This window comes from Pyrenophora tritici-repentis, chromosome 10 (assembly GCF_003171515.1).
Source record: "Pyrenophora tritici-repentis strain M4 chromosome 10, whole genome shotgun sequence".
Classification (NCBI taxonomy): Eukaryota; Fungi; Ascomycota; class Dothideomycetes; order Pleosporales; family Pleosporaceae; genus Pyrenophora; species Pyrenophora tritici-repentis.
Window position 1 is genome coordinate 1,826,345 of NC_089399.1, and position 13,312 is coordinate 1,839,656.

The 13,312-nt window shown below is 52.4% G+C and overlaps 4 protein-coding genes across 4 annotated transcripts; all 4 read left to right on the forward strand.

The window, feature by feature from the left end:
- Positions 1-1,682: 1,682 nt before the first annotated feature.
- On the forward strand, positions 1,683-3,565 carry PtrM4_045230 (ProP, Permease major facilitator superfamily; the record flags this gene model as incomplete). Its single annotated transcript, XM_001937193.1, has 3 exons — positions 1,683-1,890; positions 1,942-3,290; positions 3,359-3,565. The coding sequence occupies 3 exons, from the start codon at positions 1,683-1,685 to the stop codon at positions 3,563-3,565; spliced, it is 1,764 nt and encodes a 587-aa protein (XP_001937228.1).
- A 1,921-nt stretch (positions 3,566-5,486) lies between these two features.
- On the forward strand, positions 5,487-6,750 carry PtrM4_045240 (glutaminyl-peptide cyclotransferase precursor; the record flags this gene model as incomplete). The annotated part of the gene is made up of 3 exons (XM_001937191.2): positions 5,487-6,088; positions 6,138-6,689; positions 6,738-6,750. 3 exons carry the CDS (start codon positions 5,487-5,489, stop codon positions 6,748-6,750), a joined length of 1,167 nt encoding a protein of 388 aa, XP_001937226.2.
- Positions 6,751-7,133: 383 nt separating this feature from the next.
- On the forward strand, positions 7,134-9,217 carry PtrM4_045250 (MIP-T3 multi-domain protein; the record flags this gene model as incomplete). Its single annotated transcript, XM_001937189.2, has 3 exons — positions 7,134-8,197; positions 8,885-8,964; positions 9,144-9,217. 3 exons carry the CDS (start codon positions 7,134-7,136, stop codon positions 9,215-9,217), a joined length of 1,218 nt encoding a protein of 405 aa, XP_001937224.2.
- A 2,426-nt stretch (positions 9,218-11,643) lies between these two features.
- PtrM4_045260 (Hamartin multi-domain protein) lies at positions 11,644-12,288 on the forward strand (the record flags this gene model as incomplete). The annotated part of the gene is made up of 1 exon (XM_001937188.2): positions 11,644-12,288. The coding sequence occupies one exon, from the start codon at positions 11,644-11,646 to the stop codon at positions 12,286-12,288; it is 645 nt and encodes a 214-aa protein (XP_001937223.1).
- Between the last annotated feature and the right edge of the window lie 1,024 nt (positions 12,289-13,312).

Here is a 13,312-nt window from a genome sequence, read left to right on the forward strand (position 1 = left end):
TCAAGATGGGGCGAGCACATCTCTTTTAGTCTACAATCCAAGATCTTGGGTCTTAGCCAACAGCCTCGCCGCCTCCTCTCTTACATCACATCAATGATACTTGTGCGCAAAAATGCGGCGATGAGTTTTGTGTTGTAATCCGGTGTTTGATGAGCCAGAAATGAGACGTCTCTTTCGGCGAAGAGTATGGCCGCCGCTACCTACTGTGCATCAATCTATGTCGGATTTCCGGCGCTGAAATTACGTGAAAAGATACAGGAATATATGAGCAGAGCAGTGAATTGCAGGGTACAGGTTGAAGAAAAATAATGATACGGCTCATGAGAAGTAGGGAGTGAAAAGAAGGGAACAACAAGAGAAAAGGGCCCCCTCGTGTCACGACCCAAGAATGCTGCGCCACAGAGGTATATCAGGTAACTGTCGTCTTGCCGGAATGAACATAACCTCTGCTCCTCCAATTCTGCAGCTCGTATTTCAAGTCAAGTGGGCAGCATCGTCTTCGGTCGGAAAACTTTACATGTGGAGACCCCGGTGTCGTCGAGAAGAAGTCTAGACACCAAGATCGACCAGCACGTGACACAATTGGATGACTGATTGTGATTGGCCACAGCGACCCGACATCTCCACCTGCCCACATCGGCCCCCGCGGTCCACCCCACGGACATCTCCACGCGCTCAAATCCACCACGACACCCATCCCCCATTCTCGGAACGGAAATAAAAGTCAGGAGATATCCATTACCAACATCTCCCCTCAAAATATACAACATGCAAGCGAAAGGCTCCGAATCTTCCGCACGCGCGGCGTTTGTTGGCGCCATTGTTGAAGACGGATATCCTGCAATTTAGGCAGAATGCCCTTCATCACGCTAATAACCCGCTCTGGAGTCTCCACAACTGCAAAAGACGCCAACGGAGGCGGGGGCTGACCGCTGACGGCCGCTGACGGCGACTAGCTCCTCGGACCGGTAAATGCACGAGGATGGATAATCTTGCTCCATATGTATTCGTGAACAGTGCCTTGGGTGTGACAGGCATGCTCCTAATCTAGATGTTGGGACGAGCGGCATGACATGAGGAGATATCACACCTCGAGTCAGTATCGACGACACCTTGACGAGATGACAACATGGGACAAGGCAGATTTCAGCCGTCCGCGTGATTGCTCAGCAACACATAGGCCACACCACGCAACAAAGCCAGCCAGTGGCCCCCTCCACACTCAGATTCAATAGTGCGCCATCTTGTCAGCGGCTGTCCAGCCCAGACTTGGCTTGCGATGTGCCGTATATACGAAGCAAGCGCAAGCTCGCGGTGCCAATGCCACGGTGGACCGCCACCGAGGCTTATATCGCGGCCGCTGAGCCAAATAAGCGTCGGTGACACTGAGCTTAACCGCGTATTTACCCGCCACGCGAAAGCTTCGCACCAACGACCATTCAGCAATGGCCGCTCCCGTTACCCGAGACTGTGGGTTGCTGACTGGGGCGGGTCGTAGTAGAGGCAAATTGGGATCGCATATGTAGGACCCAGTTCCCCATGGTTTCCCTGGTACTGGGATTCTGACAACGGTCGAAAAGGGCTTGTTATAAAGACGTCCCTGCACGCTTTTGTTTCGTGCCTGCCATTGTTCTTTTGTCGTTTCGACTTTTCATCATCACACCAATACTTGAATCGTCAACATGGCTCCTGTCGGTGGTGGTGCTGCCGACTTTGAGGTGGCCGCTTTGGCTCGCCGTCAAGCGCTCGCTGGTGCTTCTGGACCCGCGGCTTTGGTGAAGAATGCGAGGGTCTTTGGTATTGCCTGCTTCGCTTGCTTGGGTGGTCTTCTCTACGGTTATAATCAGGGTGTATTTTCCGGTGTGCTTACCATGCACTCTTTCAAAGAGCGTAAGTCTTCTCCACAGCTTTGGTCAATACTACAATGCTAACGACGATTAGACATGGGCGACTACATTGAGGACCCTGTGGCGCTCACATGGAACTCTTCCAAGCAAGGCTGGCTCGTATCTATCCTTGAACTCGGTGCCTGGTTTGGAACAATGTACTCTGGTTTCCTCGCCGAGATTCTCTCCCGTAAATACGCCATTCTCATCAACGTTGCCATCTTCATCGTCGGCGTCGTCGTCCAGTGCACTGCCTCTGCCGGTCAAGGCCACAATGCTATTCTTGGCGGTCGTTTTGTAACTGGTATGGGCGTCGGTTCGCTCTCCATGATTGTGCCCATGTACAACGCCGAAATCGCGCCTCCAGAAGTCCGCGGTGCGCTCGTCGGTCTGCAGCAGTTGAGCATCACCCTCGGAATCATGATCAGTTTCTGGATCGACTACGGCACAAACTACATTGGTGGAACGGGAGCTGGCCAAAAGGAAGCCGCATGGCTCCTCCCTCTTGCCCTCCAACTCGCCCCCGCTGTCCTCCTCGGCGTGGGCATGATCTTCATGCCCTTCTCCCCGCGTTGGCTCATCCACCACAACCGCGAAGACCAAGCCCGAACCGTGCTCGCCCGTCTCCGCAACCTGCCGTCCGACCACGAACTCATCGAGCTCGAGTACGCCGAGATCCGCGCGCAGAGTCTATTCGAGAAGAAGTCGCTGGCCGAGAACTTCCCTCACCTGCAAGACATGAGCGCGCTGTCAATCTTCAAACTACAATTCGTCGCCATTGGTAGCTTGTTCACCACTAGGGGCATGTTCAAGCGCGTCGCCATCTCCACACTTACTATGTTCTTCCAGCAATGGACCGGAATCAACGCCATCTTGTACTATGCACCAACCATCTTCTCCGGCCTCGGTCTGTCGGGTAACTCTGTCAACTTGCTCGCTACAGGCGTCGTCGGCATCGTCATGTTCCTCGCCACCATCCCCGCTGTCATGTACGTCGACAAGCTCGGTCGTAAGCCCGTGCTCGTCAGCGGCGCCATCGGCATGGCAGCCTGCCATTTCATCATCTCCGGCATCGTCGCCAGCTTCGAGGACGACTGGCCCAACCACCAGGGCGCGGGTTGGGCAGCCTGCGTCATGGTGTGGCTGTTTGTCATTTTCTTCGGCTATTCGTGGGGACCCTGTGCGTGGATCGTCATTGCAGAGATCTGGCCCATGTCCAACCGTCCATATGGAATCGCTCTCGGCGCCTCGTCCAACTGGATGAACAACTTCATCGTTGGCCAGGTTACACCGGATATGTTGACGCATTTGCGTTATGGGACGTATATCTTCTTTGGGCTTTTTACCGCCATGGGCGCGGCGTTTATATACTTCTTCTTCCCGGAGACAAAGGGGTTGTCTCTTGTATGTTTTCCCCTCTAAAAACCCATATCCCCTGTTTTATCAGATTGGAATGCTAACACCCTCAACAGGAAGAAATGGACACCCTCTTCGGCTCCGTCGGTACCGCCGAGCGCGAAAAGGAGCGCTGGGCTGAGGTCCACCGCGAAGTCGGTCTTACTGACATCCTGGAGCGCTCGGGCTTGTACCATGATTCTGGTGCTGGTATGCACAAGGACAAGCCGAGTTACGACGATAACTTGGAGAAGGAGAAGCCGACGGTTCTTGAGCAGGCATAGGTTGAGAATTACTGGTTTTGAATGATGTGTTTATGCGCATGGTTTGGTAATGTGATACGTTGAGATGTGGGGTGGGGTTAGTTGGGAGGTTGGATGGTTTTTGTAGATATACCCTTCGCTTAGTATATGAGTGAGTGTTTTGTTTTGCCGGTATAAGTGTGTATTCAAGTTGATGTGTGCGGTATGACGTACAGATGCCCTGTTGCTGTCACTTTGACGTTGCCAGACTGAAGAGAAGTATGCAGCGCCTCACATTACGGAGAGCTCTTTCTTGATTGATTAAATGTACCGTCCTCACCTCTTCACGACCCTAGTAGTCTGTCTCTTAATTCTTTCCCCAACCTTCAACGCAGGCATCTTCTCCCTAACACCAGCACCAGTCTTACTCTTCACTCCCCTCGCCCCAGCCCCTTTCCCCCCCTCCTCCATCCCTGCACTCTGCTCCCTAATCCTCTCCGCAACCTCCTCCCACACGCCCGGCACCCCCGTCCGAACCGTATACCCCCTCCCCTCTTTAACATAAAACTTAAACCTTTGTTCATTCAACACCTCCCATACCCTCTTCCACCTCCCCTTCTCCCTCTGCCTCTCCCTCCACTCCTTCGTCTTCGGCAACTCGATATTCGCCAATCTGAACCGTGAGGGCGGGAGAGCGCGTAGTTCGTGCAGGAAAGCGGTGGTATGTTTGCGGAAGGGGAAGATGCGCAGAGTGACGAATTCGAGTTTGGTGGTGGCTGTGGGGTGGGTGCGGAGGGTGCGGGCGTGGCGCTGGAGGGCGGGGAGGGAGAGGCGGGCTGAGGGGGGATTTGAAGGAAGATTTGGTGGGTGAAGGGCGCGGTTAGGTAGGCGAGGGTTAGGGTGGGGATGGTGCCTAGGATGCCGACTGGGGGTTGTTAGGTTGGGGGTTGGAGGGGGTGGGGTTTGGTGGGTGGATGCAGGTAGTGTGAAATTGATTGGTAAGAGTGGAACAGTTGAGTATGGATGTAGAGTTTGTGGGAATATGATATGTTGGTATGAAAGCATTACAAAGAAGATAGTAAACACGCAAACAGCGTGATTCTCATGAGAAGTAAAATCTAGAGAAAGAACATCCAGAAACACAGAAACATCTTCACATACCTAGAACAGCCTGCATCTTCCTCACATTAGGATCAGGCTGGTTTTCATTATTCCAAAGCGGTGGCACGCCAAAGACAAGCGTGGTGCCGAATTGCAAGAGAGCCATTGCTTTCCAGAAGGATATCCATGTCGTCCGTGCGTCGCCTGCATCGTAGATGAGCAGTCTGGAGGGGTATTCTAGTTTTCTTGTTAGAGAGTTGTTGTGGCTTCATTATATATTTCGTACTTCGTTCTTTGTCAGCGGCTTTTTCGGACGATTTGCCGAGCGAGCGGAGAGTTGGCGAAGTGGAAAATTTCCGAAGGCAGCGCTGGCATACGAAGTTGGTGGTGCGGGGCTGTCTGAGGGATGCAACAGAACCTCGAGCTGTAAATAGAGGACCTCTAAATGCAGCTGCGAATGCAAATAATCGTGGTTGCATCTTGGATGAGGGTAGAGTTTGTTGGTGTTCTAGTCTGGTTGTGGGTGTTGGGCTTTGGCTCAGCTACGAGCGAGACCCTTTAGAAATATCGCTTAAAGACTATCCTCGCTGTTGGAACTATGAGCTCGGCCAATGGCAAAACCACAATGTGAAAGTAAAGTCGAGTTTTGCATTGTCGCGCTGTCACGTGTGGAGACGAGCTCGGCGGTTGTGGCAGATAAAGCCGAGGCTGGCGGCGATACCGTTAAGCAGATGCCACGGTTCACCTCCGCAAGCTCCACTAGAATATCTGGCGCCAACATGCTTCTAGTTTGGCCCTGATTCATTCCTTTGTTGCGATTCGACTTGAAGTGACCATCGCTCTATGTGATATATCGGCGAGCATGTTCTTCGCCTTTGCGCTCCTGCCGCTTATAGCGTTTTCATCCCTCGGTGCTGCTTACCGCAACCTCACCGACGACACGCTCAAAAACCTGCCCGGACCCGGCGATGACTTCGATATAAAGAAAGGCGCTTTGCTTGCGCCAATACTGGTCCCTAGAGTGTCTGGGACTGAAGGCAATGCTGCTGTGCGACAGCACTTTGTAGACTTTTTCAAGTCGCAACTACCAGAATGGCGTATAGAGATGCACAACTCGACGTCGACGACACCCGTGAGCAAGGGCAAGGAAGTTCCGTTTGTCAACATAATTGCGACGCGCGATCCACCTGGTAGTATGGAGGGAGATGTTTCGCGACTGGCTTTGGTCGCGCATTACGACAGCAAATTGACGCCAAAGGACTTCATTGGGGCGACGGATAGTGCGGCGCCATGTGCCATGATTCTTCACATTGCGCGCAGCATCGATGCGGCTTTGACCAAGAAGTGGGCAGCGACGGACAAGGGTGACTTTGAGGTGGAACACAGGGGTGTGCAGATACTCTTGTTGGATGGTGAAGAGGCTTTCCAGAGTTGGACCGACACAGACAGTCTATACGGAGCTCGGTAGGATACGGTATGTGATGATATGTAGTCAGGTGCTGATACTCTACAGAGCTCTAGCCCAGGATTGGGAGTCAACCTTCCATATGGCTTCCTCGATTTACCGTACCCCGCTAGACTCGATCGAACTCTTTCTTCTGCTCGACCTGCTGGGCTCAAAGAACCCCAGAGTGCCGTCCTACTTCAAAACCACACATTGGGCATACAAGCACATGGCAAACACAGAGGAACGTCTGCGAAAGCTGGGCTTGTTCAAGTCGGCCCCACTGCGCAAGTCCAAGATGGCAGAGGCCGAGCCTGAGAAGCGTCGCGCTGACCGACCGTTCCTGATCGATGCATACAAGGACGACTCGGCATTCATCGGCGGTTTTGTGCAGGATGACCACGTTCCCTTTATGGCTCGCGGTGTCGAAATTCTACATATGATTCCTTCGCCTTTCCCAAAGGTATGGCACACACCAGAGGACGACGGGGAGCATCTCGACTTGAACACAGTCGAGGACTGGACAAAGCTGTTCATGGCTTTCACTGCCGAGTGGATGGAGTTAGAGGGCTTCTTTGACGTCAAAACAGCAAAGAGAGAGGATACCGAGAAATCGGAACTGTAAGCAGCTCCGCACGTATTGACTGTCTGTAGGTTAACCTGTCTTAGTGAGATACCCTAGAGTCGCTACAAATCAACTTTTTCATGTTTAAACTTGCCTCATGTAGTGCTAAATGACGTTTTCGGTGTTTCAAGCGCATGCTATACTTGCGTGAGACAAAGGCTGTTGTGACCACAAAGCGCCCAAGTACATGTCTTTGAATCGCATCCTCAAAGACACGGGCTTGGCAAGTGAGATAGTTTCGCACTCGATACGCAGCCTCCTCAACCCTCGCCGACAGTGATAGGTCATCCCAGACCATTCAGACGTCTTAAACATTACTTCCCATAGCTAACTACAAATCATACTGATCAAGCAAATCGGCAGCAAGCACGCCCAAAGGCAAACCAAAGAGGCACAGTCCGGACCTGTACCATGACTCCTCTTCATCCGCGGGATCAAGCATGGCTCCACAAGCAGTTGCTCACAGACGGGGCGGCACACACAAAGTCAAGGATCAGGATAGAACAGATTCCATTTACGACACGTACAACTACAAGGAGCTACTCGACGCGGCCAAAGAGCGAGGAATCTACCGCAAAGACATGAAAAAGGGAGAAATGGCATGGGCGCTGAAGCGAAATGACGACGAGAAGAGAAGAGCCCAGCACCAAGCTCGGATCCATTATCAAAAAAGGCAGCAGCAAGCGCGAAAAGAGCAAGAAAAGAAAGAAGCCGAACTCCAAGCCCTCATCGCCGCCAAACACAAGCGCCGGCTCGAAAGGATGCAAAAAAGAGACCGCGACGAAAGCGTCAGCGATGACACGCCCAGCGAAAACGAAGACGAAGCAGAACCCCCCGAAAACGGCAGCGACGTCGTAGGTCAAGCCCTCAGCGACGAATCCTGGGATTCTACCTCTACAGAATCCTCCACCTACTCTACCTCCCACGTCCCTACCCACGACTGCAAACTCCGTCTCTTCGAATGGCTATACGACACCCTGCCACGTCCCGACCCTCCTCCCGCAAAAACACTCATCGACCTCGCCAGACTACCAAACCCAGCACCCGCTCCCGTTCACTACGCCCCCCTCAAACTAACAACCATGCACACGCGGCAGAAACTCATCTTACCCGGTTCCAAATACCCCGCCTCTGTAGCCCCAAACTACGTCCCTATCCTCCCTCCTGAAACACGTTCTTCAGCACACTCGCATCAGCAACAGCACCGTCTCCACGGCCTCTTGCGCAACGCAGTCGTAGAAACCGGCGCGTTTTGGGCGTCCAAAACAGTCGTGCAGGGCCGTACCGGCCGCATGTACTTCCACCTCGGCGCGCGGAACGAGGCTAAATCCCTCGCGGACACGTATGCAAAGTGGGCCTTGGAGAACCGTCGACTCCTGCGTGTGGGCGTTGGTGCGGGTCAAGCTGGTGGTGGTATCGTGGGTAAAGACGAGAGAACGTGGCGGCACGAAGAGAGGCGACGCAATAAGATAAGAAAAACTGCAGAGGTGTATGAGAGTTCCAGGTATAGGCCTGTTGCCATGTGTTTTTTACCCGCTTATTTGGATTTTGGGGAGCCGAAGACGTCGTCGTGGGTGGGGGAGAGGAGGGGGAGGACGCTGCAGAATTTGAGGTTTGTGAGGTTTGGGGAGTGTGATGTGCCGCATTATTATTTTTGGGTTAGGAAGGGTGAGGGGGGTTGTGAGGGGGGGTTGGGGTTGGGGTTGGGGATGGTGGAGGAGGAGGAAGAAGAAGAAGAAGAAGAAGAAGAGGAAGATCTCATATACGAAAACCTCGCTGCGTCCAACGACGACGATTCCAGCTCCAGCTCCACCAGCACCAAAGCCCTACACCGCCGCCCCAGCACCATCCACTTACATCCACGAAACGACAACTACACAGCTGTGCAGAAATGGCTAGAAGAAATAAGCTCCTCCTCTTCCCCTTCATCCCGCGCCTCAACTCAACACCTCTTCTCCTTCCTAAACGCCTACCCCAGCACCGCGTCATCCGCCTCCACCACCTCCTCCGAAAAAGCCAACCGCTCAACACGACCAACCTGCCCCTTCTGCAGTCTACACTGGAGAACCATGACTGCAGACGACCAAGCCGCACACATGCTATCCCACAGCGCAAGTTTACCGCATACAACACTCCATACGCATATCTCACACCCACCACACTACTACATTGCCGAGCTAACTACATCCAGCGAGGATGACGACGATAATGGCGAGGCAGGGAGGGAGGCAGATGTTGATGCGCCGAGTGTACCACGGCGGCGTTGGTGGGGTAAGGAAGCTTTGTCGGTGAGGAGGGCACAGGAGGAGGGGATGGAGATGGAGATGGAGAGACGGGTTAACACAGCGGGTTTGCGGTCGAGGAGAACCAGCAGCTTGGAGAGTTTGGGGGTGGGTGGTGATGTATCAGGGTTTGTATATCCTGCATCATCTCTACTGCGTTCAGAACAGCTAGGAACGTATACGACACTGCTGCCACTTCCTCTGGTGTTTCGAAACGACAGGAAAAGGAAAAGGGAAGTTAGGTGAGCGGAGCCGGCGATTAGTGATATGCATCTACCGCCACTTGAGTGGAAGAAGATGGAAAGGAAGAGGGACACGGAGACGGGGGGACCATTTAATGTGTTGGAGGCAGTGCAGGAGCAGCGTCCGTATAAGAGGCAGAAGGCGGGACCGTTTGATGCGTCGGAGGTCTATCAAGACAAGAAAAGGAAAAGGAAAATCGAGCAGCCGTCACAAGCTCTTAGTGACACGAATCTACCACCGCTACCACCATTCCAGAGGAAGAGGAAAGAACTGTTGGATACATCAGAGGCAGTGCAGGAGCGGCGTCCGTATAAGATGGAGACGGGGTCACGGCTTGTTGTATCAGAGTCAAAGCGGGAGCGGCGGCTTCCGTGTATATGACAGAGGTTAGATATAACTGAGACATATGTTGGGAGTCCATGGATTACTAGACGGGTGTTTAGCGGGGATGGAGATGATGAAGATGGTGGTGGGGAGTCAAGGGCTTTTGCACGGAAACGTGGTAAGGATGGGGAAGAAGACGGAGGGGAAGATGGAGGAAAGATGTGGAGTGCATGTGTCGTTTCGTAGTTGTGGGATTGAGGTTTTGAGCTGGGGAAGGGGTTGTGTGAAGGGGAAAGGGTTGTTTGTGGTGGTATTGGATAGGGATGTTATAGAGATATCTCAAGATATGCCACATAAAGGAAGCATCAGCAAAACCCAGGCACCTACGCTAAATATACAAAGCCACTTCGCCGAGGTTCCCCCGCACCGTGCCGTCCACCCACGCGTCTCGTTGTTGAAGACAAGTCAAGCTTCTCATTTCGTCCAAGAAGAAGATAGCGGCGTCAATAGCTCGGGAACCTTCTGAGCAGACCTGCGGATTTCACAAAGACAATTTACGACATACTACGTAGAGGAAAAGAATGGATCGCGTCACGCGTGTTATCGTTTCGTAATCGAAGGCTGAGGTTCAGGAACTGCGGTTGTGTTGACTGGGGGAATACATAGATGGAGAGTTGTAACATCGAGGATTAAACTCGTACCGAATTGGGGGACCTCGTGAATGGTTGATTTAACGGTCTTTGGTGATGATGTTGGCTTACGCGTGTGATGGCATGAGGATAGCGTTTGGGAGGATGGATGACAATGCTCTTTGATCTACACTTGATGACTTTATGTTTTGACACGAGTTGAACTATTCTTTTTTTGTTTTTAGGCCGTCGAGAAGGTGAAAGACGTCTGGTTGTTCCCTTTGATCTGGGGCAGGGTGGGGAAAATAATCTTAATCACGTCTATCCTGACATTCCGTCTGTGTACTGAAGCCTCCATCGCTAACCAAATAATGATCATCTGAAGTATTATTAGAACAGGTAAGACTATTCAATTCCTTGTCGTTTTCTACGATCCAATCGTACTGGTTTTCGAATGGGGAAATGGGGAAACGTGGTGCGTGCTTTGGTATCGGCAAAACAAAATGGCCAATCTAAGCAAAATCATCATCAATCTCACCTCTCCTATCCCCTCACTCACATGACCGGCCAGCCAGCTCACCACGGCGTGACGGGTCCTCCCCTTCCAACAAACTTCCAATATTGTACATGCAGTCTAACGTAACGCAACATGGACATGTGTAGCTTTCCAGTGGATACATGCATCGTATTGAGGCTCAAGCTCAATACCGATACTACCCATTTACGCCTCAACGTCACCAGCCCACTGCGTGATCAACCTCGTTCTTTACTAGATCGTCCCAACACCACACCAACTCCAGGATTTTGTGGATAATCGCTCGTGTTGCAAAGTTCAAAAGCTCGTAGCGTGCCGGACGACCGCTTTTTCGTTACTAATAGGGTTGGTGGGCCATTACGCTGGGACCCGCCAAGTCTCACACCGAAAGGGCCGAGGTAGCGTCCGATGGTGGTGCGGGTTCCACGGCGTCTGTTTTCTCGGGGTCAGACGTGCAGTGTAGCTTTCTGTCGTTCAGCTCTTGGTTTATTTCCATCTTGCACGCTGTGAAAAAGGATGGAAAGGTCAATAGCTCGAGAATCTAGCCATCGGACGACTCGCAAAGTCTGGTACGCCACCACGCCGTCCAATTAGCAGATGCTTCTCGCCACGATGAGGTGCGCCAAGTCTCGTATACCGGCCACGAAGGTATCGAGATCGACGTGGTTACGAGCGGCGGAGCATCTAAATTTAGTGGACAATGGCAGGGATACCGACGATGCGTCGGTGATTTCACCGTTATGCATCCGTGCGGGAGATGACATCGGTCCTTTTCCTTCGTGTTGTTTGTACACGGGCTTGATGTGAAAATGGGGTATATAGTGACTGTGGGATCTGACTGAATCAAGGGGCATCACATCAACTCACTCCATCAATCCATCAACACATAATACCTAATACCCATTTTACCAACTTTCCAAACAATCCATCACTCAAGATGAAATTCACCACCTCCGCCGTCCTTGCCTCCACCCTGGCCCTTGCCTCGGCGCGCGCCTGCCCTTCACCCCAGCCTCAGGCAGGAGAAGAAGGCCTCGACCCCAAGGCCTTCGGTGTCTTCCGCCTCTTCGCCATCATCATCGATGGCCCATACAGCCAAAACTCCACCGTCCAATTCTGGAAGAACGGCCTCTCCATAAACGTCAAGCAAGATGGCACTTGCCGGGACCCCAGCATCAACTACGCTTCCTTCAGCATCGCCGCCTCCGACGCCGACTACCAGCCAGGCGGTCTATTCCTCTACGGTGCCAACCCACCCATCCAAGCCTTTGTCGACCGCTCCGGAATGGGCCAGGGCATTCTCAAATTTAGCGAAGGTGTCAACCCGTCAACCCCCAGGAACGGCGAGCGCGCCCCTTGGGTCATCACAAAGGACCATACGCTCATGTTTGACAACGGCAACGGCGCTACTGGCTTCCAGGCCTGCACACAAGACCAAGGAAAGACATTCCAGGTCTGGTTGCAGGGTGTTGACCGCCCTGCTGGTCTCGAGGACTGCCACAAGTTCACTGCGCAGGTCTGGCCTGTGGATACTTCCGAGGCTGAGAACCCCAACCAGTGCACCTACACCTACACCCAGTAAGCTAGGGGTCAAGGCTGTTAATCGCGGAGTTGTAATGCAGAAGGAGATGGAGGGATGAGTGGTAGTCTTCTTGTATATAGAACATATTGTGGCGTAGATTTGGTCACTTACACATAAAAATACCACCCTCCTTGATGACAATGCAAGTCTTTCCAACCTGTGATGTGCTTTGGTTGTTCAAGATTACTTCGTAGTCTAGGTAGAGTTGAGATGTGGGGTGTAGGGGTGGCAGGTAGTGGCCAGTTATACAAAGCACAGCTAAGACAATTTGAGGGCTAGTTTACCTTGTGCCCCGTCATAGATCTACCACGGCATTCCCGATGTAAGTTACAGGGAGGCAGAGTACCAGGCTGTTGGATACCAACTGTATTCGTCTCTTGGCCTTGCTTGTAAGCTAGCAATACAAAGCTCCCCCAGCTGCTCAATTCACTTCATCTTGCATACTATCGTCCGCAACATTACTAACCATTGGGAAACAGTTACGCATCCCCGAGGATTAGTCCATGATTTTACGAACCTACGACTATGTCATTGCGACGTGTCAGCCATGACGTATCGCGTACTTTGATACTGGAAGACTGAAGTCAGAACCGATTACGACTGTCTTTACCATAGATACGCCGAGTCAAGACAAGGATATCCTATAGATTGGATTTCTAGGTCCCAGCATACCAAAGATACATAGCAAATACCCAAACCGTCCAGCCCACACCCTCCACGCCACCACGATGACCAACGCTCCCCATCGCAAATCAAGAAGAAAACGCTACGGTTCTCAAAGCCCAAAGTTCAAACCTCAGCCAGCATCACACCACGCACAACCACCAACCTGTCGTACAATACCCGCTCGCTTATAGCCAAAAGACCTTTGTAAAACGCGTGCAGCAGTAGTCTCTCGTATTCCCAAACTTATCCATACAGCTTCCACGTTATATATCTTCCCACATGCCTTAGCTCCATTAACCTGGCCTGCGGTCTAGATTGCTTCCGCCCTCAGACGACGGGAGTTGAGGCGCGTGTGCCG